Raw genomic sequence first — 25,369 nt, 5'->3', positions numbered from 1 at the left:
TTATATAGCTTTCAAGGATACGTAAGAGAGTACGTTGAAGAGCCAGGATTTAAGCTGAAGCCTTTTAACTTGAAATCTAATGTTTTCTCCACTACAACAACTCATATGTGCTTTAAAGTTTGCATATTTCTTTACATAACTTAATTAATTTTATCCTCACAACTACCCTGTGAAGTAGGTACTATTGTTTTTTTTTGTAGATGAACAAATTGAGTTGGGAGAGGTAGACAAGCATTTATTACGTATTTATTATGTGCGAGGCACTATGCTAAGCACTTTACAAATATTATCTCATTTTATGCTCAACAACCTTGGGAGGTAGTTGCTAGTATGATCCTTATTTTACAGATGAGGAAACTGAGACCAAGGGTTATAGAGCTCATAAGTGTCTTTGGCTGGATTTGAACCTTGCAGGCTCTGCACTCTATCCATGATGCCACCCAGCTTAACTTCTCAGAGAGGTTAAGTGACTTGTCTAAGGTCACACAGCTAGGAGGAAAGAGTTAGGTTTTGGACTTACTTGTGCCTGAGGTAGCATTCTAACCATGTAACACAAGGTTTGGATTCGTGTAGTTTGTTTTTTTTTGCAAACTCTTGAACCAAATTGAAATGTTCAAATAATTTTTTTCACCTGTCCTTTTAAGTCTTGTTCTTAAAACAGTGGTGTGAGCAGCATGGTGGAACACACTTGTAATTTCTGCCTCTGGGGAGGCTAAATCTGGTGGATAGTTTGAGCTTGGAATTCTGAACTGTAGTGTGTTAAGTGTCTGCATTAAATCTGGCAATATTGTGAGCTGTGGGGGAGCAGGGGACCACTAGGCTGTCTGAGTAGGGGTGATTTGACCCAGGTTGGAAATGGGGCAGGTTAAAGCTTCTTTACTGATTAGGCGTAGAATTAGACCCATAGATTGCCTGGGCAAGATAAGAAGACCCAGTCTATGAGAGGTATGCCATTGCTCACTTCATCAATAAGCATCTTCCTCTTAATTCAGTCTTCTATTAGTCTGCTTCAGCTTCTGTTTTCTTTTGTTTTCCACTTTTTTTCCTTAGTTTCTTCAGTCCAGCTAAGAGAGTGTCTGTTTCCCTCATTAGGTCTTGTGTTTACTTAATGCTGATTTCTGTGTTTTCCTGAACAAAGTTTAAGTTATTTTAGTCTTCTCAACTCATTTTAACCATCTTTCTCTTCTAAGAGTATTTTTCTAGTTCCTACCCTTTAAGGCTTGAGAGAACCTTGGAGACCATCTGGGTAGTAAGTGGAAGAAATAGAGTTTGAAACCAACATTTTTGACTCCAAATCAAATTCTCTACATGCAATACCATACTGCTTCTGCTTAATTATAAAAGTATGCAGAAATATTTTTGGATTTAGTTAAAACCTGGAAGCCAGTTTCTTGTCTTAATCTGTTGTTTCATTTCTGGTTATGAGTTTTCACTTTGGATTTTCTTTTTGGTGGGGAGAAGGAAACATAAAGGATCAAAAAGATGGCAGCTTTACTTTGTCTACATTGCCATCTTCCTGTGTTAGACTATAACCCTTAGAATTTAGGAATTATGCTCTTTAAATGAAATGTATTTTGGTGCTATTATAGTATCATACATGTACTTTCAAAATTGGTAATAGAACTTTGTTCTCTTGAGTTCTAGTTAGGCATATTCAACAATCTGTTAATTTTTTTTCTCTCTCACTTTTTCCTATTTAGAAGCCTATTTGTGATCCATAGGTAACTGAGAGGAGATCAAAGGAGCTTGTATTTCCGGCATTCTGTATTTTTCAGTTCATTAAATCAGTTAATGAACAAACATTTATTTCAAGATTTAACTTTTTATTGAACTTCTGCTTCACATACTTACTGTGTTTCTGTGTGTTTGAGGGTGGGTTTTTATTTTTGGGTATAGCAGAACATGAAATCATTAGTGAGTTGTAGCTACATTTGTTTTCAAAACGAATTAATTCTAACAAAGTCCATTTAGTCTACTCTTCCACGTATGCACAAACATTTATTAAGTCACTCAGTGAGTCAATAAACATTTATTTAGTGTCTACTACATGTCTGGAACTGTGCTAAGTACTGAAGATAAAAAAAAAAGGCAGAAGACAGTCCCTGCTCTCAAGGAACCCTCAGTCTAATGGGGGAGGCTGCATGCACATAACTACTTACAAACAGGTTATCTCTAAGATAAATTGGAAATAATCAAAAAAGAGAAGGCACTAAGAGGAGGACTAGGAAAGATTATGTGTAGAAGGTAGAATTTCATTTGGCACTTGAAAGAAGCCAGGAGGCAGTTACTATGCTAAGCCCTGGGATACAAAGAAAGGCAAAAGCAGTCCCTGTGCTCAAGGAGCTCACGTACTAATGGGGGAGATAATATGTAACTAAATAGGTACGTATACAATAGAGTAGAGAGAGAGGGGAATGCAAAAGTGGCTGGGGGGATTGGGAAGGCCTCCTGCAATTTAAATGAGTAGTGCAGGAGCCACTGATGTCCAGAAACAGAGATGAGGAGAAAGAGCATTCCAGGAACAATGGACAGGCAGGACAAAGGCAGGAAAGAGGAGAAAGAGAGGTTTGGGTTTGAGGAACAGCATGTAGGCTGGTTTTATTGGATTATAGAGTCTGTGGAGGGGAGCAAAGTGTGAGAATACTGAAAAGGCAAGAAGAGACTAGGCTGTGTGTCTGCTGTATGAAGGTGGTATGCTACGTGCTGTCATAATCATATGTTTACTTTTGAAATGTAGTTCAATTTAATAAGCATTTCTGGAGCTCCTGCTATATGCACAACTCTATGCTGGAAGCTGTGGTATATAGCATAAATAAGACGTGTCCCCAGGAAGCTTACCACTCATTAGAAGGGGAGAGCTATGATTCCCTTATTAGGCATATATGCTAAAGCAGTCAAAGACAGAAAATAAGACCCAGGACATAGCCAAATATTTTCTGTGAAAGCAAAGAACTATAAACAAAGTGAGTATCCATCATTTGAGGGAATGATGAAAAACTTTTGAATGTAATAGTATAATATTGGGCAGTAAGAAATGATACATATAAGGAATTCAGGGAAATGTGAGAGGATTTGTATGAACTGCTGAAGAATGAAATAATCAGAACCAGTAAAACACAATATATTTGCAACAGTGCAAATAAACAGATCATTAAGAGGAAACTGAAAAAATCAATTAAGGTTGTAGAAAACAGTGAGTCAACAAGCATTTATTAAGAGCTTACTCTGTGCCAAGAACTGTGCAAAGTGCTAGGGATACAAAAAAAGGCAGAGTCCCTCTCAAGGAACTTATAGTCTAATGAGAGAGGCAACATGCAAACAGCATGTACAAACAATATAGGTACAGGATAAACTGGAAATAATCAAAAGAGGTAAGGCACTAGAATTAAGAAGGATTGCTGAAGGCTTCCAGTAGGAGTGGGATTTTAGCTGAGACTTGAAGGAAGCCAGGAGCCAAAGATGTCTAGGAGCAGCTATAGCTGGTACAGTAGAAAGAGCTCTGGGTCTGGAATCAGGAAGACTTGAGTTCTCATATGGCCTTAGATACTTAGTAGCTATATGACCTTGGGCAAGTCACTTAACCTCTGTCTGTCTCAGTTTCCTTATCTGTAAAATGGTGAGAATAATAGCATCTACCTCCCAGGGTTGTTGTGAGTCTCAAATGAGATAATATTTGTAAAATGCTTAGCATACAGTAGGAGCTATATAAATGCTTTATTACTGTTATATGAGGAGGGAGAGCATTCTTTCTGTGTGATGAGATGTACGGGGGACAGCCAGTGAAAAGGCATGGAGTGGGAAGATAGCGTATCTTGCTTGAAGAACACCAAGGAGGTCAGTGTTACTGGATCACAGAGTATATAGAAGTGAATAAAGCATAACACTGGAAAGGCAGGAGGAGGAGGCAGGTAATGAATGGTTTTGAAGGCCAGAAAAAGAGGTGACATGGTCAGTCCTGTACTTTAGGAAGATCTCTTTGACAGCTGAATGGAGGATATACTGGAGAAGAGAATCTGGTAGGGAGACCACCCAAAAGGTAATTGCAGTAGTGCAGACGTGAGGTGAAGAGGGCCTATACCAGAGTGGTGGCACTTCTTTCAGAGAAGAGAAGTGGGAGTATTTGAGAGATGTCATGAAAGTAAGACTGCCAGGCCTTGTAAACAGATTGGATGTTGAGGTTGAGAGAGTGAGGGGTTGAAGGTGACACCTTGATTGTGAGACTGGGTGACTGGGAGAATGGTGATACCCTCAGCAGTACTAGGAAGACAGGAGAGTTTTGAGAGAAAAAATAGAGTTCAGTTTTATACAGGTTGAGATTAAGATATCTATGCGATATCCAGGTGACATATCCTCTAGGCTGTTGAAGATGTGATACTGGAGGTCAGCAGAGAGATTGGGGCTGGATAAATAGATCTGAGAATCATGAGCATAGAGAAGATAATTGAATCTATGGAAGCTGGTAAGAGAGAGAAGAAAAGATCCCAAATAAGGAAAATATACATCCCTTCTTACAGCTGACAGGTAAGAGGACCAATAGGACAGAATGTTTTATATGTTGTCAGATGTAGTTTCTGTGTTAGATGTTTTTGCTTAATGGTTTTTCTTTGTCACAAGGAAAGGTTCAGTTTGTAGGAAAAGGTTAAGATAAGGACAGGACATGTGGTTTCATTGATATAGGGAACTGCTAGATTTAGAAATTCTCTTTACCAATGCAGGTCAGCAGTTGCCTAGAGCAGTGCTTCTTAAATTGTGGGTTGTGACCCTGTTGTGTAACTGAATGTGGGAGTCACGAAAAAATTTGGCGACAGTAAAAGGTTTCTGAATGCACAACGACTAACAATTCAAAATCAAATGTGTAATAAATCTGACATGTTTCTGGCAGTGCTTGCCCGTGTTGCATCACACAATTTCACTGCAGCCTTGGTTCTGAACACACAACATGTGCACTTTGCACTGTGCCATGCTGTCATGCCACTCACCGCCAACAAATGCTGCCAGAAACACCTCGGCTCAGATTTGAGACTATTGAATGTTATGAATTGCCGTGTCTTTACTGTACATACAAAATTGTTAAATGAATTTTGGCTTGGGATTAGGACAGAATTTTCAACAATTTCTGAAATGGCCCTAAACATACTGCTGCCATTTTATGCTACGTATTTATGAGAAGTGGTGTTTTCAGCATTGATGATTATAAAATCAATCAATCAACTTTGAAAAAGGTTGAAGATGCTCTATATCCTGCAGTATCAAATATTCTGCCAGGATTTAATTCTTTATGTAAAAATAAACAAGCATATCCATCTCATTACTGTGCAAATTTGCTTTTGTCTTTAATAAATGGTAAAATTATATGTATAACAAAGAATTGTTTTAAAATAAATTTCTTTATGATTTATTATCAGTAAATGTTTGATTTGTACACCTATTTCATATGCCTATATACCCAGGATAGCTTAGAAATTTCTTGGGTGAAAAGGGGTTGCGAGTGGATCAGTTAAGTGTTTCGCCTCTGTTCACATAGATAGTATTTGTTTAAGGCAAAACTTGAGCCCAGGTCTTCCTGACTCTGAGACCAGTTTACTATCCATTATGCTCTATGGCTTTTTTCTTTCTGAAGTGGTAGGTTGGGAAGTAACTGTGACGTAAAGACAAAAGGCATCAGTAAAACCCATTTTTAAAAAAAGTGCTTTCACATCTATTATCTCATTTTATAAAATAATCCTCTGAAGTATGGAAGAAGTTTGCTTTTATTTTGACAAATCAAGAAAGTTAAGACTCAGAGAGGTTGTGGCTTGTCCAAGAGACAGACTCCAGGTCTTTTTATATAGTTTATTTTTAAAGAGTATAATTAGTTTTATTAAAACAGTAGTGTAAACTTCTTGTTTTCTTTTTTAAAAATCTATTTTCTTGCATACTTTTTTGAAATTTGTTGTTGATATTATTTTATATACTCAATGTTTATTTTGATTTTTGCCTTCTTTAGTCTGTGCTACTTCATGTAATTCTTTCTCTGTTTCTTTATAATCTAAATATTTTAAATTTATTAAAATAAAATATGCCATTTGATTGATATATCAGCATTTATTTAGTTATTTCTCAATCATTAGATTTGGATTACATACATTGTTTTGTTAGTACAGAATTAAGCTATCATGTATATTTTTGTACAGGGAAGTCTCCCCCCGCCTTTTACTAATATCTTTACAGTTTGTAGTCTTAATAGTAGGATCATTAGGTAAAAGAATCCTAATTCTTGTTGTATTTCATATTCCAAAAAAGATTGCTTCTAGGGTTTAGTTCATGTTAACAGATCCTTGGGTAATTTGGGTACTGTCAGTGGTACTTGGCCTGATAAGTTCATTTTGAATCATATGATGGAATCCTTGTCTGTTAAAGATACTTATTTATCTTTCATAGATTTAGATCCATTTAAGACGTATTTATAGTTATCCCTTCCACATCATGGGGTAAAGGGCACGGTGCCCCCTGCAATCTGGAAAATCCTCATAAAATTGTTTGGCCCTCACTTTGTACCAGAGAAGTCTGAGTTTTTTTCTTTTTCTTTTATGGGGTGTGTACAGTACTTTATTGTAAAATTTGGGTTAAGTGTTTGGTCATAGGCTTTTTGTCACCTGCTGGCCTTCACATGTTGTCTGTGGCTTCTACAAAACTCCTCAAAAATTCTCATTTAATTTCTTATGCCAACCCATGATATATCAGAACCATAATGGGGAAAATTGTGATGTGGAAGAGGTGACTGTATTTAGTTTTGCAGTTCAGCTCACTTTTAGTTCTTTTCTGTAGTATTCTTCCTCCTTACTCTGGGCTAGTAAGTGGAGGCTTCTGAATCTGAATTCTATAAGGAGCATAGTAATATTATTACTAATGGTATAGAAGCCATAATAAACTCCTTACTCTGTTACTCTTTTGGTTTCTCACTTGTTCAAAAACACAGAAGGGGGTGGTATAGTTTCATAGGTCTCTACAGACAAGTGCCTTTTATGACAGAGAGAATGAATGAAACAAAGAGCATTTATTAAGCATTTACTGTGGGCAAAGAACTGGGGACATGTATGGAAACATGGTGAAGGTCCTGACTGTCAAGGAGCTCACACTCTAATGGGAGGCACATCGTAGAAGAGGTCCCAGATACAAGTTAAATTGAAAGGTCCCATGGCCCATGAAGTGCAGCAGCAAAGCAGATGATAATGCATCTTCTTTTAAATTGTTTCCACTTATAAAATCATTTCTATTTCTGATATTGAATCATTTGACAGTGCTTTGGTGTCAAGATTTTTTTTGGGCTGTGTGTGTATGTTTGTTTGTATCTCTCCAGTAGCTGTAGTTGCTTGAGTAGGTGGGGACTTTAGCACCTGTAGATGTAGCCACCAGGTCACATCTCCATAGGGCTTGCCACTCTGACTATGGGGAATGGACTGGAAGCAGGCCTGGTGGTCTGGGAAGCACTGTTCTTCCCAGGGCTTTTGGGTTTAGTCTGTCTCCATTGAGCAACTTGGAGATGTTGTTGACTGCGGTAAAGTTTGAGCAGCATCACATGCTTATATTTTCTCTGGCTGGCTTGCTTACATGATTATAAAATTGAGCCAATAATGTTATAAATTTATAGTTGCTTCATATGGGAGCTCTAAAGTTTTGCTGTATTCTGTAACTACTGGTTACTTTCTTTGCTTGGACCAGTTCTCTTACATATATGTGCTTTTTGGTCACAAGGGGGCCTGGAAACAGGTTTCAAAGGTTGAATAAATCAATACAAATCAAACAGTTGTAAAATGTAATCTGTTTTGATGGTAAGTCATTAGTATTATCACTTTTGTGAAAAATAGCCAATATTTTTCATCAAAGTATTGAACAGTATAATCATACTCTGTTGAAATATCCATTGTCAGATGGACCTGAACAATTTCTGTAGCAACAAATCTCAAAGTTGATTTTAACAGCCTTTTTATTTCATCCCTGTATGTCTCAAAGATGTCAATGATGTTATGTTATGTGGAGATTTCCTATTACGACAGTCTGAGAGTGAGGATTAGAACTTCATTCATGGTTCCAGTATCAAACTGGAAATAAAATATCCATACCTGAAATAGTAATGATCACTTCAGTAATAATATTGTTTTATTTAATCCTGTATAAAGCACTTTCACATATATATTTTAAAATTTCATATTGGAGTTTGTATAAAATTCATGTTTTTGAGTAGTGTATTATTGCAGTTTAAGGGTTTGATTACTTTTTGGTATTCTGGTTTTAAGTGAAGAATTTTTTTTATTTTCAGGGTTTGTATTTGGTTTTAACTTGATGTGACAAATAAGACTGTGTTTAATATCTTTTATAATAATTGGATGAATCTCTGATTACATCACTTGCTAACTTGTAAAATAAATACTTTCTGGCAAAATGTTTTACTGATTAAGTAGCTATTTGAATGTTACTAGATTTCAAATTAGAATCTTCAGTAGATTTGTTAGAGGGATTAATATTGGGTATTGGAAAGATATTTTTAATAGGACTATTGATGGAATTCAGTATTATGATCTGAAAAATTTACTGATTGTACCAATTTTATATGATGGAAAATCACTTTACTTACTGTTGAAATTAAATTAAGTTTTAGAATAAAGTACATTGGGATTCCATCTCCCCATATTTTCATAATATATGTCCTGAGTGTTTTCGGACTTAGAAATAAAGGAACTTTGTCTTCTTCGTATTTGAAAATAATCAGTTAAGCAGACATTTATTGTAGAAAGGGATATAAAAGAAATAGAACAGATAAGTCCCATTCTTTAAGATCATTGTTTCATTGTGAATGAAATCAGTTTTGGTAGGGTACCATTTAGAGGTTGTTCTACTAAATTGTTTTAATTCTGGTTCAGTGGTCTTAGGAAATAAATAAATTTGTTTCTTTTTTTAAAACTGGAACTATGGATGATTTGGGTAGGGGGCATAAGTTGGTTAGGGCAGGAATCCTTTTCCCAATTAGTAAAATGGTCTAAATCTTTGATTTAGAAGGAGAAGGAACCTTAAAGGTTATCTAGTTCAACCTCATTTTACAGATGAAGAAATCAAGGCCCAGAGAGTCTAAGGTGATTTGCCCCAGATTATCTATGTAGTGACAGAGCTAGTATTTGAACCCAGATCTTCCGACTCCAAACCTAGCACTCTTTAGATTTGATTCAGTTTTCAGTGATTTTTTTTCCTTTGTTTTTGTTATTGATTCACAATTCAAGGTCCTAATACAAACTATAGATTTTGTAGGAATTAAGAGCTGGAAAAGTCCATCCTAGCTAGGAAGACTTCATGGCGAAGTTGGTTTTGAGCCAAGCCCTTAAAAGAAGTATTTTGCTGAATTGCTTTTTTTTCTTTCCTTTAAAAAGCCAGTCAATACAGAGTGATCAAAGGCAGGGATGCAGGAAGGAGCATTCCATATGATTAGTAATGAGAACAACTAGGGTAGAGTGGAAGAGTTATGGTAGTCACAAGATAAGAGTTTGTATAGATAAGATGGAAGACCCTGAATATGAAGCTGAAGAATTTGTCCCCTGACTGATAAGCAACTGAAAACTCATGTATAATCTTGGAATGGAGTCATGTTAAGAGTTTGTCCGTTTATGCAGATCTATTACTACTTGACATAATGAGAACACAAATTTCACCAAATGCTGTAATTGATGATCTTGTCCTCAGTGTTTATATATGATATATATATATATGATACCGTTAGAACAGCTGGACCACTGTCTTATTTCACTGAATTTTCAGTCTCAGTTAGCCTTTTGTGGTCCTGTGGGATCTAGTCTACACGTTTAATGGTCCGCACATTGTCTTTGTGACTTACCGATGGATCTCTTCATGTAGTAAGCTGCCCTCGCTGTATCTCCTACCCCTGCCGTTCTTCACAGCTCTTCATCATGATTCATGTGGTAAGATTTCTGTATGTGGTTCTTTCCAATATGGTCTGGGAAGGTCATAAGCTTCTGTTCTTTTCTGTGAACCACAGTTTTGATTTGTAGATTAGCCTGGCAGCACTGTGAAGTTGAACATTTCTGTCCTGCATTTCATAGGTACTTCATCATTTGTTCAGACATCAGTGGCAGTGTTTTGTAAGATTGGTAATCTTCTGTTGAGTAACAACAGATTCCAATAAATGAAATTTCACCATTGGTATGGATGTTGCTAAAACTAATGCAGGTCACTTTGCATCCCTTGGTTTGTTCTAGAGAGTCGGTATGGTACAGTGGAAAGAGAGCTGGAGGAAGAATCAGAGACCCTGGGTCTATTTCTGAGTTCACCACTTACAACCTCTTTGTTCTTGGGTGAACTGTTTCCCTTTGCTGGACTTCAGTTTCCTCATTTGTAAAATGAAGAGGTTGGACTAGGTGGCTTTCAAAGTCATCCTTCCTCTCTGCCTCAGTTCTAAATCCTTTTGAAGTTGGTGACCAAGTTACACATTCTAATATCTCCTTGATCTTCAAGCTGTCTGCATGCATTGTGTGTTCTGAACACTTGCTATTACTCATCTGTTTTGTTTTATGAAGGTTAGTTTATAAATTGGTTAGTAGAAATAACCTTTGTAATTGTTATAGCTTTTCTTGAAATTCCAGAACAGTATTTGCAGACAAAACATTAAAACACAAAAAGCAAATGTGTGAGCTATTTGCCATTGATCTTGATTGTGCTTTACCAGATAGGGTGTTGAAATTATGTTTTTAATATATTTGCATGGGATTTGATGGAAGTTATGATTTCTAAAATAACCCAGTAATGAAAGCAACTCCTTAAAGGGAAGGACATTTCAGGCATGGGTCAAGTAAATCAAACACTATGCAATATTATAGGAGAAATGGGGTATAAGAAGGAGTAAAGGAAAGAAGGGAAGAACCACTTTGCCTACCTATTTGTAATATTGTCTTGAAGGAAAATAGGTTTTGCCTTCTAAATATATTATTGGGTGCATTTTAGATGCTTCCTGAAATTGTTATTTTATTCTAGTCAGTAATTGTTGGAAAAGTTATTTTGATAGTTACACAGGATGTCCTAAAAGTCTTAGTGCAGTTTTAAGCTTTAATAGCTAAAGCTTTATGACTTAATAGCTTAAAACTGCACCAAAGCTTTTGGGATACCCTCTGTAATGTTGCTTGTAGGCTTCATATGTTCTTATGGCTTATTATTTACTAAAAGCTCTTTTCTATAGGAAAGAAAAATAGCAATGAGAATAGATCTTTTATGGAAATAGCTTAGCGTGGTGAAAAGAACATGAGATTTAAGTGGAGTGAGAAACTGCAAGATATATTTTTTTTTATTTTTAGTTTACAACACACAGTTCTACGTAATTTTGAGTTCCAAATTTTCTCCCCTCCCTCTCCCCTCCCTCCCCAAGATGGCATGGAATCTCATATAACTACCACGTATAACTTCACATTGAATTAATTTATACACTAGTCAAATTGTGGAGAAGAATTATGACCAATGGAATGAATCATGAGAAAGAAGAAACAGAACCCCCCCCCCCAAAAAAACCAGAAACAAAAACAAAAGAGAAGAAAAAAAAAGGCGAGCATGAAGTGTGCCTCAATCTGCATTCAAACTTCATAGTTCTTTCTCTGGATGTAGATAGCATTCTCCATCGTGAGTCCTTTGGAGTTGTCCTTGCACCTTGTGTTGCTGAGAAGAGCGAAGTCTGTCAGGGTTGGTCCTCACGGAATCCATATATCTGTGGTTGTGTGCAGTGTTCTCCTGGCTCTGCTCCACTCCCTCAGCATTATGTCGTGTAGGTTTTTCCAGGTTGTTATGAAGTCCGTATTGTCCCCATTTCTTATGGCACAATAGTATTCCATCACCTTCATATACCACAACTTGTACAGCCATTCCCCAATTGATGGGCATCCCTTTGATTTCCAATTCTTGGCTACCACAAAAAGAGCCACTATAAATATTTTTGTACATATGGGTCCCTTTCCCTCTTGTGTGATTTCTTTGGGATACAACCCTAGAAGTGGTATTGCTGGGTCAAAGGGTATGAACATTCCTGTGGCCCTTTGGGCGTAGTTCCAAATTACTCTCCAAAATGACTGGATCATCTCACAACTCCACCAGCAATGTAACAATGTTCCAATTTTCCCACATCCTCTCCAGCATTTGTCATCCTCCTGTTTTGTTATTTTAGCCAATCTGACAGGAGAGATGTGGTATCTAAGAGTTGTTTTTTATTTGCATTTCTCTAATCAGTAGTGATCCAGAGCATTTTTTCATATGCCTGTAGATAGCTTTAATTTCTTCCTCTGAAAATTGCCTGTTCATATCCTTTGACCATTTCTCAATTGGGGAATGGCTTGTATTCCTATATATTTGGCTCAGTTCCCTGTATATTTTAGAAATGAGGCCTTTAGCAGAGATACTAGTTGTAAAGATTTTCTCCCAATTTTCTGCTTCCCTCCTAATTTTTGTTGCATTGGCTTTTTTTGTACAAAAACATTTCAATTTAACATAATCAAAATTATCCATTTCGCATTTTGTAATGCTCTCTATCTCTTGTTAGGTCATGAATTCTTTTTTTTTCCATAAATCTGATAAGTAAACTATTCCTTGCTCTCCCAAATTACTTATAGTATCAGCCTTTACTCCTAAACCATGAACCCATTTTGATTTTATTTTGGTATATGGTGTAAGGTATTGGTCTATGCCCAGTTTCTGCCCTACCATTTTCCAATTTTCCCAACAGTTTTTGTGAAATAGTGAATTATTAGCCCAGAAGCTGGCCTCTTTGGGTTTATCAAAGAGTGGATTGCTATAGTTGTTGACTTCTCCATCTTGTATTCCTATCCTATTCCCCTGATCCACACCTCTGTTTCTTAGCCAGTACCAGGTAGTTTTGATGACTGCTGCTCTGTAGTACAGTTTAATATCTGGTATGGCTAGGCCACCTTCTCTAGCATTTCTTTTCATAAATACCCTAGATATTCTAGACCTCTTGTTTTTCCAGATGAATTTTGTTATTATTTTGCCCAACTCAGTAAAATAATTTTTTGGTAGTTCAATTTGTATGGCACTGAATAGATAAATTTAGGTAAAATTGTCATTTTTATTATATTAGCTCGGTCTAACCATGAGCAACTGATATTTTTCCATTTATTTAGATCTGACTTTATTCGCGTGAAAAGTGTTTCATAGTTATGTTCATATAGGCCCTGGGTTTGTCTTGGCAAATAGACTCCCAAATATTTTATAGTGTCTACAGTAACTTTGAATGGAATTTCTCTTTCTATCTCTTGCTGTTGGGCTTTGTCAGTAATGTATAGGAATGCTGAGGATTGCAGGATATATTTTGAGTATGATGAATGATGAATGCAGCAATTTGATTGTAGGGTAAAGTGTGTGAAAATGAGGAGAGTGGGATAAAGCTAGAAAGAGTGATCAGCCATACTCTGGATAACTATATATGAACCTAATGAGTTTTAACTTCATTTGGTATAGGTGATCAGGAACCAGTGATGGTTTTTGAGTAGTGGAATCTATGGCCAGAGCTCCCATCTATTGATTTTTGTTTCTGTTTTTTGGAGCTATATAGAATAAGTCTAATCCCTCTCCCACATCTTAGGCCTTCATCTGTTTCACGTTAGCAGTTTTGTCATCTTATTCCCCCCTGCCCATCCTCTTCGTCCTTCACAGTCCTGGTGTTCATTCTCTGAATTCACTTCAGTTCACCAGTATCTCTCTTAAAATTGTGACACTGCAATTGAAAACAAATATTCCTAATGTCTTTGAACCAGTGTATATTACAATGGGCCACTGTACTCTTTAGGCTTGGACCCTGGGATTTTACGCTGAACTAAACTGATATACCACCACTAACATATTCTCTCTCTCTCTGCCTCTGTCTCTCTCTCTGTCTCTCTTTCATTTTCCCTCTGTTCCTTCCTCTCTCCTCTCCCCTCCTCTTCATAAACATAAAATCACAACTCATCTTTGAGTATATGATAGATATTAAACGGTTTGCTAATGAAAAAGCCACATGAGAAGATTGGACCCTTCCTACTGCTAACCATATTAGAAACCACAAACATGAAGTAAAAATCTTGATTTTACAAAAATTCGGATAGATTGTTCTTCCTACCTCAAATCTTTCCCACTCTAATCTATCCTTCACATAACTGCCAAAATGATTTCCCTTAAATACAGATTCTCTACTCGTTAAACTACATTTGCTCCATATTGCCTCTAGTATAAAATATAAACTTCTCTAACTTTTATAGCCCTATTCAACCTAGTCCCAACCTGTTTTTCTAGCCTTATTATACATAGTGCCCGTATCCACACTCGGCATTCTAGCCAAACTGGTGTTATTTCTGCTTCTCACAAATGCACTTCATCTAATATTTCTACTTTTGCATTGGCTATCTCCAATGCCTGGAAAACGTTCACTCTTCACCTCCACCGTATAGAATCACTCACTTCTCTCAAGATTCAGCTCAAGTACCATCACATAAAACACAGGTGATCCCACAAATTGCATGTCCTTCCTCTCTACCTTGTATTTTTATGAAGTTTATTCTGCTTATACTTATGTATGCACATGTTATTTCTATATTGAAATGTTAAAGTCTTTAAGATTAGGGATTGTTTGACTTTTGTTTTTGTATCTCTGGTACCTAGAACATGTTAGGTGTTTAGTAAATGCTTTTTAAATTGATATCAGGCATTCAAACTGCCTGCTACTCACAGTACCCTAATTTAAAAATGGCTTCTCTGAATTTCCTCTTTTCTCTTAAATTCAAACCAAAATAGAGTTTTACATAGAAGAAAGGGACATAATTCTCTAGGCTCCAATCCTATTTCTCTAGGCCAGAATCCTATTCCTGGTATGTTAAAATAAAAGAAACAAATGAGGTGGCCATCTACAATGTCAGTTATCAGGCTCCCAACTTGGCTACTCCAAACAATTTTTCAGTATGACAAGTAATGTTATTGCCATCTCATAATCAAATTTCATATGAGAAAATGACACGATTGAAAGAATGCCTTTCATTCTGAAAATTTATTAACTATATTCTTGATGAATAGATTAAATAACAGGGAATATCACAGGAGAAACCAGGTATAAGAAGGAGTGAAGGAAGGAAAGGTAGAATCCACTTGGTCTATTTATTTGTAATCTCCTCCAAACTCTGTCACCCAGATATACTATTGGGGAGACATTTTGAATGCTGCCTAAAATTATTATTTTATGATACCCAGTGCTTGTTGGAAAAGTTATTTTGATAATTATAAAATTTTTCCTCACAGGCTTTCTTTGTTTCTGTTTTTTTTTCTTATTTACTCAGGCATCTTAAATACATAACCAAAAAGAAAAATACGGGATTAAATGCAAATATATTTTCCCCAGGTCTTTTTCCCAAGTTTGAGAGGAACTAATAGTATTTCAAGATAAAGCAGTAGTTTTACTTTTTAGGATGAATCTGTATCTGTAGGTCATAAATTATTAGTCTAATGCTACATATAGCTAATCTTGAACTATTTCTATAAAGAAAAATAAGTAAACATTTTCTTAGGACAATCTTCAAATTAGATGCTTTATATCTCTGTACATTACCTCCCCCTACACATGGTGGGAAGGGGCAGTTACAAGAAGGAGGGTATACACCAGGGGAGAAGAAAGGGTTACTGGCAGAGGAAGGGTATAAAGGGGAGGGTTCAGGAGGAGAGAAGAGAGAAGACAAATGAATACACTATAGAATTTGAAAACTCTCTTATTGTTACATATGAAAAACTGAGGACCAAGAAATAGATGATCAGATTTAGTATTTGCCTAATAATTCATATTTTTAAATGGACAGAAAATAATGGAATACCCATTACCTAAAAAAGATACAATATAATTACAAAAATTCTCCTTTGATTTCTATATTCATATTCAAATCACTAAGATCTATATTTCTAGCAGACATTACAGAGAATTCATAGAGAAGATATTGAAGAGTGCCTCATTATTCTAAATAGAGGAAGTCACTACAAAGTCATTACCTTTAACAATTGTTGATTGAGCACCCACTGTGTATATGACACATACATAGGATCACAACTTCTAGTTTCACCATTTTAATCTATCTTCTATACTACTACCTGAATTATGAATTTTTTTCCATAATGAAGAAATCTCTTTATTTTTGATACATTGGTTCTTTGGAAACATCTAGAATTTTCTACTTTAGATGTAGGATGAATTCCATTGTCCAAATGCTTTATGACACTATGACTGTGACTGCTGGGATCTGGTAAATTTATCCACTTTCCACTTCTCCTTCTTTGCCCATAAAGCCAAGTACTTGGGGATGCCTCTTTTTTCTCTTCTCCCTGTCTCCTTCCTTCCTCCATTTAGATGTAACTGAAAAAACCCACAGCAACCTATTGTTCCCATTGTCTTTAGAGAAATGAAGTTGGAATATGTGTGGGGAATGGGGGATAGCTATGAAGGGCTTTGTATTTCACTACTTGGCTAGGACTCTCTGCAGGTCTGTCATAGAAAATTAAAAGGGGGGCACTTAGTTTAGTTTTATGAATGATCCCAGTTCCATGCAGAACCCTAAAACTTGAAATCAGGGCTTACTTAAGTTTTCCCTTATAAAATGAGCTGATTGTTGCTTCTGAGAGCATGAGTGCTGGTCTCAGAGATTTCCTCTACTTCTTTTATAGAAAGGGGGGTAGGGAGTGTAACAACAATGTTACTTGCAGCTACTGTGGAAGTGTAAGGCCAATAATACCAGCACACAGGAGGGCTGCTAGCACAGGTTCTTTGATTTGCTTTTCTAAAGGAAAACAACTTTAAGGGGTTAACACTCTTACTTTTAATTAAACATACATATATCATTCACTTAGTTCAAGGGAAAAAGTAAGCACCCTAAACTTCAGAGCAAATAGAAACAGAAACTACAAGCAAAAATTATATAAACAGAGCAAATAACACAGATCAGCAGACAGGGTTTCTAATTGTCTGTCCATAGCAATGCATACACAGTTACCAGAAGGAGAAGCACCAACATTTTGATTTTCAAAGCCGGGGGGCTCCTTAATGGCTACCCAGAGTCTCGTCTTGCCAACTCATGTGAACACTCTTCCAATGAGTGAGCCCCAAAGCAAAATGCTAACCTCAGAGTACACATACGGTTTCCAGTGAAGGACACTTAATTCAATCAAGGACTCTTGATTCAGAGGCAAGACTCAATCAAAGGTACTTGATTGCCTTAGTGTTGAGAAGCACTCCAAAAGAAAAAACAGCAAAGTCCCATGTTGCTTTCCATTACAGAGAGTTATAATGGACTAAGACAAAGTCCTGTCTGTCCCTGACCTAGGCCCAAGAGGTAGGGTTAGTGTCAGAATGTTCTTCCTTTCGTCCCTACCTCCCTACTTCCATCTCTCTCTTTATCTCCTCTATTTTTTTTCTTTCTCCCCTCCCATCCCTCTCCAGATTTTTTTGTCACTATACACAATGACCCTTGTATATGTTCTCGTCAGGAGCACTGAACTGCTGTTGTTTGAGAGATGTGCCAAGAACTCAGTGTGAACATAGTCATACTTAACCAAGGCTTGTGTAAATGTTTGATCTGCTGCAACACTCAACAGAAAAGCCTGTGATGTTAGCTGTTTCATTGTATCGGTTTTGAGAGTGTAATGGTGAATTAATGAATAATAGTACATAAGCAACCAGTCATCATTAGGAAATACTTAGTGAGCTGTTATAAACAAGATCTACCTTAGATGTTTATCTCCTGGAAGTGAGAATAATAATAACTGGCAGCATTTATATAGTATATGATATTACATGGTACATGGCATTTATAGTGCTTTAAGGTTTGCAAAACACTTTACAAATACGTTCTTACAATAACCCCGGGAGATAGGTGCCATTTTACAGATGGAGAAACTGAAACAAAAGTTAAGTGAATTACTCAGGGTCCCATAGCTGGTAAACGTCTGAGGCTAGATTTGAACTCACTTCTTCTTGACTCTACGTCTGTCTCTTTATCCACTCTGCCATGTAGCTGCTTCCTCAGCACTCTTCCTTGCAAATTTCAATACCTATTTTGCTAATGCTTTTGATTTTATATTTTGAATGACATTTGCAGTGTTTGAAAATGTGTATATCTGGTAATCTCTACCACTTTCCTACTTTTTAGCTTTCTAGCAACTTTTTAGATCCCCAAACTTTAGTTTTACTTTGAGACAGATGACGTTTTTTCCTACTAGAAGAAGCTGACTGTTTGTGAATATGGCATCATTTTGCCTCATTAGTGAAATGAAGTTTATGTAAAGGTCCATTTTATTTCCAAAGACACTTTTTTTTGTCATAATAAAGAGTGTAAGTGTAAAGATCTTCAGTCCTGACCTTCTCCCTTTTCTCCAGGCATTTATTTTTTGTTATTTGTAAGGTACCTTCCCTAATATGTATTGTCAGTGCCTAAAATTAAACATGCCTAGAATTGATCTCATTTTATTAACATCTAGTTTCCCCAGGATAGTCTTAATGATTAACACCATCTTGAATTTTCCCATGAGAAATGTATATGCTTTTTAAAAGTGCATTTAATCTTAGGTTGTGCTTTTTCTTGTGTAATAGTGAAATAAGCTGTCCTAGATTTCGTAGCAGAAGACAAGAGTTCAAACACAAGCTCCTTCCCTCACTAGGCACCCAACTCCTCTGACCCTTACTTTACTCATGTATAGACTGGAGATGGTAATGCTCTCACTGTTTACCTAATTATTATGAGGGTCAAATAAAGTATTATAGAAAGTGCTTTGTAACTATAAAGTTCTAAAATGTGAGTTACTAATTTTATTCTAAGAGTAGCTATATACTGATTTAATTTTCCCATAGAAAGCAATCATTTTATGAAAAAGTTCCTTAATTTAGGGAGTCAAAGGAAGAGGGTAATTAGAGCAGCTCTAAACAGAGGTCTCTAGAACTTTAGTTTTCCTATCATCGGCCTTTGAGGCAATGGGGAGCAATGTGGAATGTAAATTGAGGAGCAGGTTACTGTCTTTGTATGAGATATTGTTGCCAGTCAATTAGAATTAAATGCTTATAGAAAAATTCTTAGTCCTAATTTTTTTTACTCTCTTTCAGTCTAAATTTTCCTGTCATTAATCAAAAGCTCTATAGCACCATTGGAGGGATTGTGAAAAGATGATATAGAATGTTGAATTGGTCCAGGCATTGTGGAAATCAGTTTAGGAATTATAATAAGAAAGTGACCAAAATGTCTATGTCCTTTGACCCAAAGATTCCCTTGCTAGTCATATTAGATAAGTCTGTCAGAGATAGACAAAAGGTCCCAAATATGCCAAAATTTTATAGCACTGTGTTTTGTAATAGCAAAGAACTGGAAACAAAAATAGATGCCCATTGATTGAGGAATGACTTAACAAATTGTGGTACATGAATGGAGTGGAATATTATTGTCCTTTGAATGTAAACAATACAGAGAAGTGTAGGAAGACATATAAACTGATGTAAAGTAAAATAAGCAGACCAGGAACACACTATAAATCTATCTCTGTCTCTGCCTCTCTCTATCATCTATACTACAGCAGTGTAAATGGAAACAACACTTTGAAATTATAATGACCAAAGTGCACTTCCCTCTCTGCGCAAGTGATGTAAAACATTGTGAATGTAGAACACTGCATATCCTATTAGATTGAGTAAATATGTTGGTTAGTTTTGTTAAACTACTCTCTCCCACTCCCCCCATGCCACTTTTTAAAATTCTTTGTTTCAAGGGATTGCTTTTTGGAAAGGGGCGAGAGGAAGGATATGTTTGGAAAATAAAGGAGATGTAAAAATAAGAAATGCCATTAAAAAACACCCTCAAATGCTAGTAATATCTCTGATAGCACATATTTATCACTTATAGATTTACTTGAAAATGTTTTTGACCTCTATTAATTTGCATTTGAGAAAAATTTAAGTACATTTTTAGAAATATCTAAAACATCAAATGTGTTCATTTCTTATTTATTTTTTCCTCTAAAACTGATTAATTCTATTTGTTTTCTGTCTTTTGACTAAAAAGCACTTTGCCATTGATTTTTAAAATTTCCATTGTAATATGAAACATTGCAAAAACTCAGAAAGCCCATGACAACTGCCAGTAAAAGCTTTGAACATCATGAGCTATTGATGATTTAGTTTTAAGTTGAAGAGCCATCATGCAGTTGTCAAATTTTTCTTCCCCAAATGTCAGTGCTTCCCTTTTTGTTTTGGAGTGGGGAAGGCAGGGCAATTGGGGTTGACTTGCCCATGGTCACATAGCTAGTAAGTGTGTCAAGTGTCTGAGGTCAGATTTGAACTCAGGTCTTCCTGACTCTAGGACTGGTGTTTTACTCACTGCGCCACCTAGCTGCCCTGGTGCTTCCTTTTTTATAAATATGCTTTAAAAACTGCACACATAGGCATGGGCACAAAGATATGTTAAGAATAAAACCCTTTTCAGCATTCATCTCTATTTAAAGGAAAACTACATTCCAGATAAACACATAGTTCAGCAAAAGAGAGAGGCCATATAACTTTTCTACATTAAATTCCATTTAATATATAGGATTGCTACTTTTTATTTTGTTTTTGTTTCACAAGACCCCATTACCACCAGAGCAACTCTGCTGCATGTGCTATACTTTTCCATGGTTAACACTGTCAGCCTATTAGCTTTACAAATCCAGTAAAATGTGATTGTAAGCTCTAGTTTCAGGAGAACAGTGATCTGATTGGAGAATCCCATAATATGCTCTCATAGGATGGGGAGAACACTATTATCTAAATCTGATATGAACTTTAATGTTATTTCTGGGATCATAATTCTTGCTTCCCATAGGAAGAGAATTTATGATTATATAAAATAACATTTTAAGTACCAATAGAGATTTGACCGTGTATTTTTTAGTGATTGCAAGGATTTGCATACTGATTTATATCATTTCTTTTGGTTTCATAGTGTAAAGATATTGCAAGTATTTGTAATGTGGCCCAGAACAGCAGCTTGGAATTTTTATCTAATTTAAATGCCAGAAAGTTACAAGTAAATTAGAGATAGGATTGCACCTATGATTTTGTTGCTATAGGAACTCCCAGATAAGGAAATTCTATGAGTGCAGGTTGGCAGCTGATTTGCAATTATTAGTTTTAGAGAATTGCCCAGCTGTATAGTTAACTGAGAAGTTAAGTGACTTACTTAGGGTCAAAGAACCATGTGTCAGAGGTAGACTTATTTAAGTTGTCCTGGCTCCGAGGCCAGCTTTCTAAACATTATGCCCCTGCTGCTTCTGAAGATAAACTAGGTATACATGTGTGGGGTTGTAAAATTAGCTTAAATTAGTTTGGTAACATTAACTTTAAATCTAATGAACATCTTTTATGGAATTTTAGGGTATGCTGTGTGAAGTAGTTAATTGTAGTTTATTTTGGGGGGTCACATAGCAATATCTATTTTAAAGCAATTTATATTTGTCCCCATAAACATTTATTTTGCTCTAAAGGAAGATTATCTACTCTTTTCTTTTTACCCTTTCAGAATGTTGTTCTTTCAGGAGGATCCACAATGTTCAGAGACTTTGGACGTCGACTACAGAGAGATTTGAAAAGAGTGGTGGATGCCAGATTGAAACTTAGTGAGGAGCTCAGTGGTGGAAGGATAAAGGTAGTCCAAAATGAGAATTGTATGTGTGATAAGTGGAATGTGGCCTCTACACTGGAAATGAAATGGTTCTTACCTTCTAACACGAAGCTGAAAAATCTTGGCTTAATAGCATGAAATAAAAACAAGTCTTTATCATTTTCCTACCCACACTGTGAAATTGCATTCAGAGTTTGTTGTCTGAACATATTCCAAGTATGCACTTAAGAGTGATATACCAAGTGATGCGGCAACAACAATTTTATGCTGTCACTGACCCATATTTGAAGGCAATTCTCTTTTTGTATTGAAGGAGAGCAGGCATGTAGTGATAATGACCAGTATCCTAAGGAGCTTCACTTAGTATACAGTTCTTTAATATCCTTTAAAAATACTCTCTTAAATTAGAATAACCAGGGAGTTAGAATGTGCTTCCCAAAGATATGCTTCTTAACTTTCTATTATTTTTCTTTGAGATTTTGACTAGAGCTACTGGTCTTATGAAGGAACACATAGAGGTGTCACAGGATCCATCCCCAAGTCAGAAGGGACCTCAGAGGCCATCCACATTAACCCATACCTGAACAAGAATTCTTTTCATAGCGTGCTGAGCAAGTTTATCCAGCCTCCTTTGAAGACCTCTAGTCAGCCCATTCCACTTTTGGATGGTTCTAATTCTTAGAGAGTTTTTCTTGACATCAAGCCTAAATTTTCTAATATTGAGCTGCCTCTTTGCAGCTTCCATCCATTTTTCCTAATTCTACCCTCAGAGGCCAAACAGAACAAGTCTCTTCTCAAGGACATCCCTTCATATATTTTAAGACAACCATCATGATCTCACTAAATCTTCTCTAGGCTAAACATTTCCATTTCCTTCACTTAATTACTTTAATATGGTATGATCTTGATGCATTTCCTGGTTGCCCTTTTCTAGATGCTGTCCATTGTATCAGTAAAATATGCTATCTGTAATTAAAAACTTCGGATGCTTTATAGGAAAGAGACCATACTGACACTTAGAATATAATTTTCTCTGGCCTTTTGGGGCAATATTACTTGTGATCTTCTCTGTGATTTTAATACTGTCAGTCAATTCAGTTAGAGGCTGGCTAGATTTTTTACATTTTCAGTTGGTTAGATTTTTGGAGAGAAAGCCTCACTTTACAACCTGAAGGAAGATATGCTTAGTTCCTCTAGGTTTATTCAATATTAGAGAGTAAGAAGAAGGTTTTGGAAATGGATATGACTGAGAGATATTACTTTATAAAGGTAAGAATTGTGTTCTGTAATAGGGAAAAGGGAACACAGATTAGGGACCAGACTTCTTTGTTATCAGACTGAAGTATCTTTTGTGTTGACAGAACATTGGAATAAAAATGATTGATAGGGCTTGAACTAAATGTAAAACATTTTATTTTCTAGCCTAAGCCTGTAGAAGTTCAAGTTATAACACACCATATGCAGCGCTATGCTGTATGGTTTGGAGGCTCCATGCTTGCATCAACTGTAAGTATATTTGAAAGACACTTAAAAAATTCTATGCTGACTTATGATTTTTAAATATATTTTGTCAGTATACTGCTGAAAATGTTTATACTGTGTATTTATACAATTGACTTTGTACTCCATAAAAATGAGTTGCAACACTAATGATCTTAGCTTAGTCAACTTTTGATACCTTTGTTAATTAGAGAACAGGGAAAGCACAGGTGAAATCCATTAATGGTATAAAAATCTCAAGTTATCCAGTAGTTTCAGTCACTTTGTGAATCATCCTTTTATTAAAAGCTACAAGCACTAGGCAGAATAGATTCCCTTTCTGTTCCTTTTAGCCGTTATAAAAAGTAATAAAATGAAAAATTCTAAAGAAGCAATGTGGTGGATTTTTACTTGGAGTGATAAGAGCTGGATGCTGCCACCTAATAAATTATGTGACCTCAGACAAGTAGTTTCTCCTCTGTTAGCTTTAGTTTCCTCATCTATAAAATGGAAATAATCTTGACACTGTATCAAACAGGTTTGTTGTGAGGCTCAAGTGATACGATGTATGTAAACTCTAAATCTGTATCAGTAAAGCTTTTAAAAACAACAATAGTCATGGGAAAGAGAAGGGTATGAATAACTTGTTTTTTAATAAATCGTTTGGATTTCTGATTAGTTTAGTAACTCATTTTATTTATTTATTGAAACATGTCTGTAGTCTTAACTTTTTTTTTTTGTTTGTTTGTTTTTAGCCGGAGTTCTTTCAAGTTTGCCACACCAAGAAGGACTATGAGGAATATGGCCCTAGCATTTGTCGTCACAATCCTGTCTTTGGAGTTATGTCATAGTGTTTGCCTTTTGAAAAAAGTGATTCAGGTAGTCTCTTGTAGGTCAAGAAGTGTCCTTTGAAAGCAAAGAAGATACAAGTTGCTGTAAATAGTGATATGGTCAAATGTTGATGTCCATAAGCTTTGGGCGTGCTTGGATCACAAAGTTGATGAAGCACTACATGCAATCCAGAACCATTTCAAGGAAAGCCATTTATGTCCTGACTGTTTTAAGCCTACCCATTCCTTCCTTCCTAAATGTGGGCTTCTAGTTAAAAGGCAAATCTCAGTTTCTGAGAAAATATAAACATCGTTTAAAATAATTATTAGAAGAAATGAGATACTGGCAGTCTTGTCTCCCCTAGAAAGGAAATGGGGATCTAAACCTTTTCTCCCCCACCCTATTTTTGTAAATAAAATACAAATGCAAATTGATGTTTATATTTCATATCATTTTGTATTTTATGGTATTTGGTACAACTGGATGATGAGTTATAAGCACGAGTCCATGTCGCTGTCATGGAGTTCTGTTCTAAAGAGTTTTTCATTGTAAGGCATGTGCCAGTGTGTTTGTGGGCAGAAAGACAAAACTGGACAAAAATGTTTGCCACACATCTGCTAGAGGATATACTGATTTGTTTGGAGTAACACGAAATTGAAAAACCTAACAGTGTTGTACAAGAGTTATTACAACTGATATTTATTTTAGTTTTCTTGTTTGAAATTTCTGAAGCTGTTTTATAGAAGACAACATTTTGGTGTTGGTGAGTGGTGGATGAATACTACCTTGCACTATTGTAATAAAAGCTGTTAACATCTTTACAAATGTGGTGTTTGTGTCTTTGTGTGAGTGTATGTTCACTTTTGCTTCTTGTTTAGAGGTATCATTCATATATGTAGGGATCTTTATGAATTACTTACTAAATTTTAGAAGGAGCTTTCTGCTTTGTTAAGTGATGACCTTTCCATAACTGGAATTGTATGGATGAGGAATAGTTGATCATGTATCCAGTGAGCCTCTCGAGGAAATTCCCACACTTAGTGGAATTTTGGACTAGATGACCTTTCAGTTCTCTTCTGTTGCCAAGATTTTGATTATATATACATACATACAAATACATATGTATGTGTATATATATATATGTATATATACACATCCATACATATATATACACACACATACTTAATATATATTAGTAATCATTTTATAATTTTCTTAAAATTGAGTGCTAACTTTAAGTTTTCTGCTTGTGAAAAAGATATACTTTTTAATTTGTGAGGTTTTTAATAACTCCATGGACTTGGGTTTTATTTCATTTTTCATGTACAATTTATATTCAATTTTGTTTTTCTGTAATTGATGTCATGTTAATA

General features: G+C 35.9%; 1 protein-coding gene across 1 annotated transcript in view; it reads left to right on the top strand.

The window, feature by feature from the left end:
• Positions 1-24,821, top strand: part of ACTR3B (actin related protein 3B) — a 100,397-nt gene extending 75,576 nt beyond the window's left edge. Inside the window, exons 10-12 of the mRNA XM_036761879.1 lie at positions 21,585-21,710; positions 23,109-23,192; positions 23,921-24,821. Coding sequence (XP_036617774.1) covers positions 21,585-21,710; positions 23,109-23,192; positions 23,921-24,016 — 306 coding nt within the window. The 3' untranslated portion in view covers positions 24,017-24,821. The remainder of the gene's footprint in view (positions 1-21,584; positions 21,711-23,108; positions 23,193-23,920) is intronic.
• The last annotated feature ends 548 nt before the right edge of the window (positions 24,822-25,369 follow it).

Source organism: Trichosurus vulpecula, chromosome 5 (genome assembly GCF_011100635.1).
Source record: "Trichosurus vulpecula isolate mTriVul1 chromosome 5, mTriVul1.pri, whole genome shotgun sequence".
Lineage (NCBI taxonomy): Eukaryota > Metazoa > Chordata > Mammalia > Diprotodontia > Phalangeridae > Trichosurus > Trichosurus vulpecula.
This window is presented reverse-complemented; position numbering and strand designations above follow the sequence as displayed.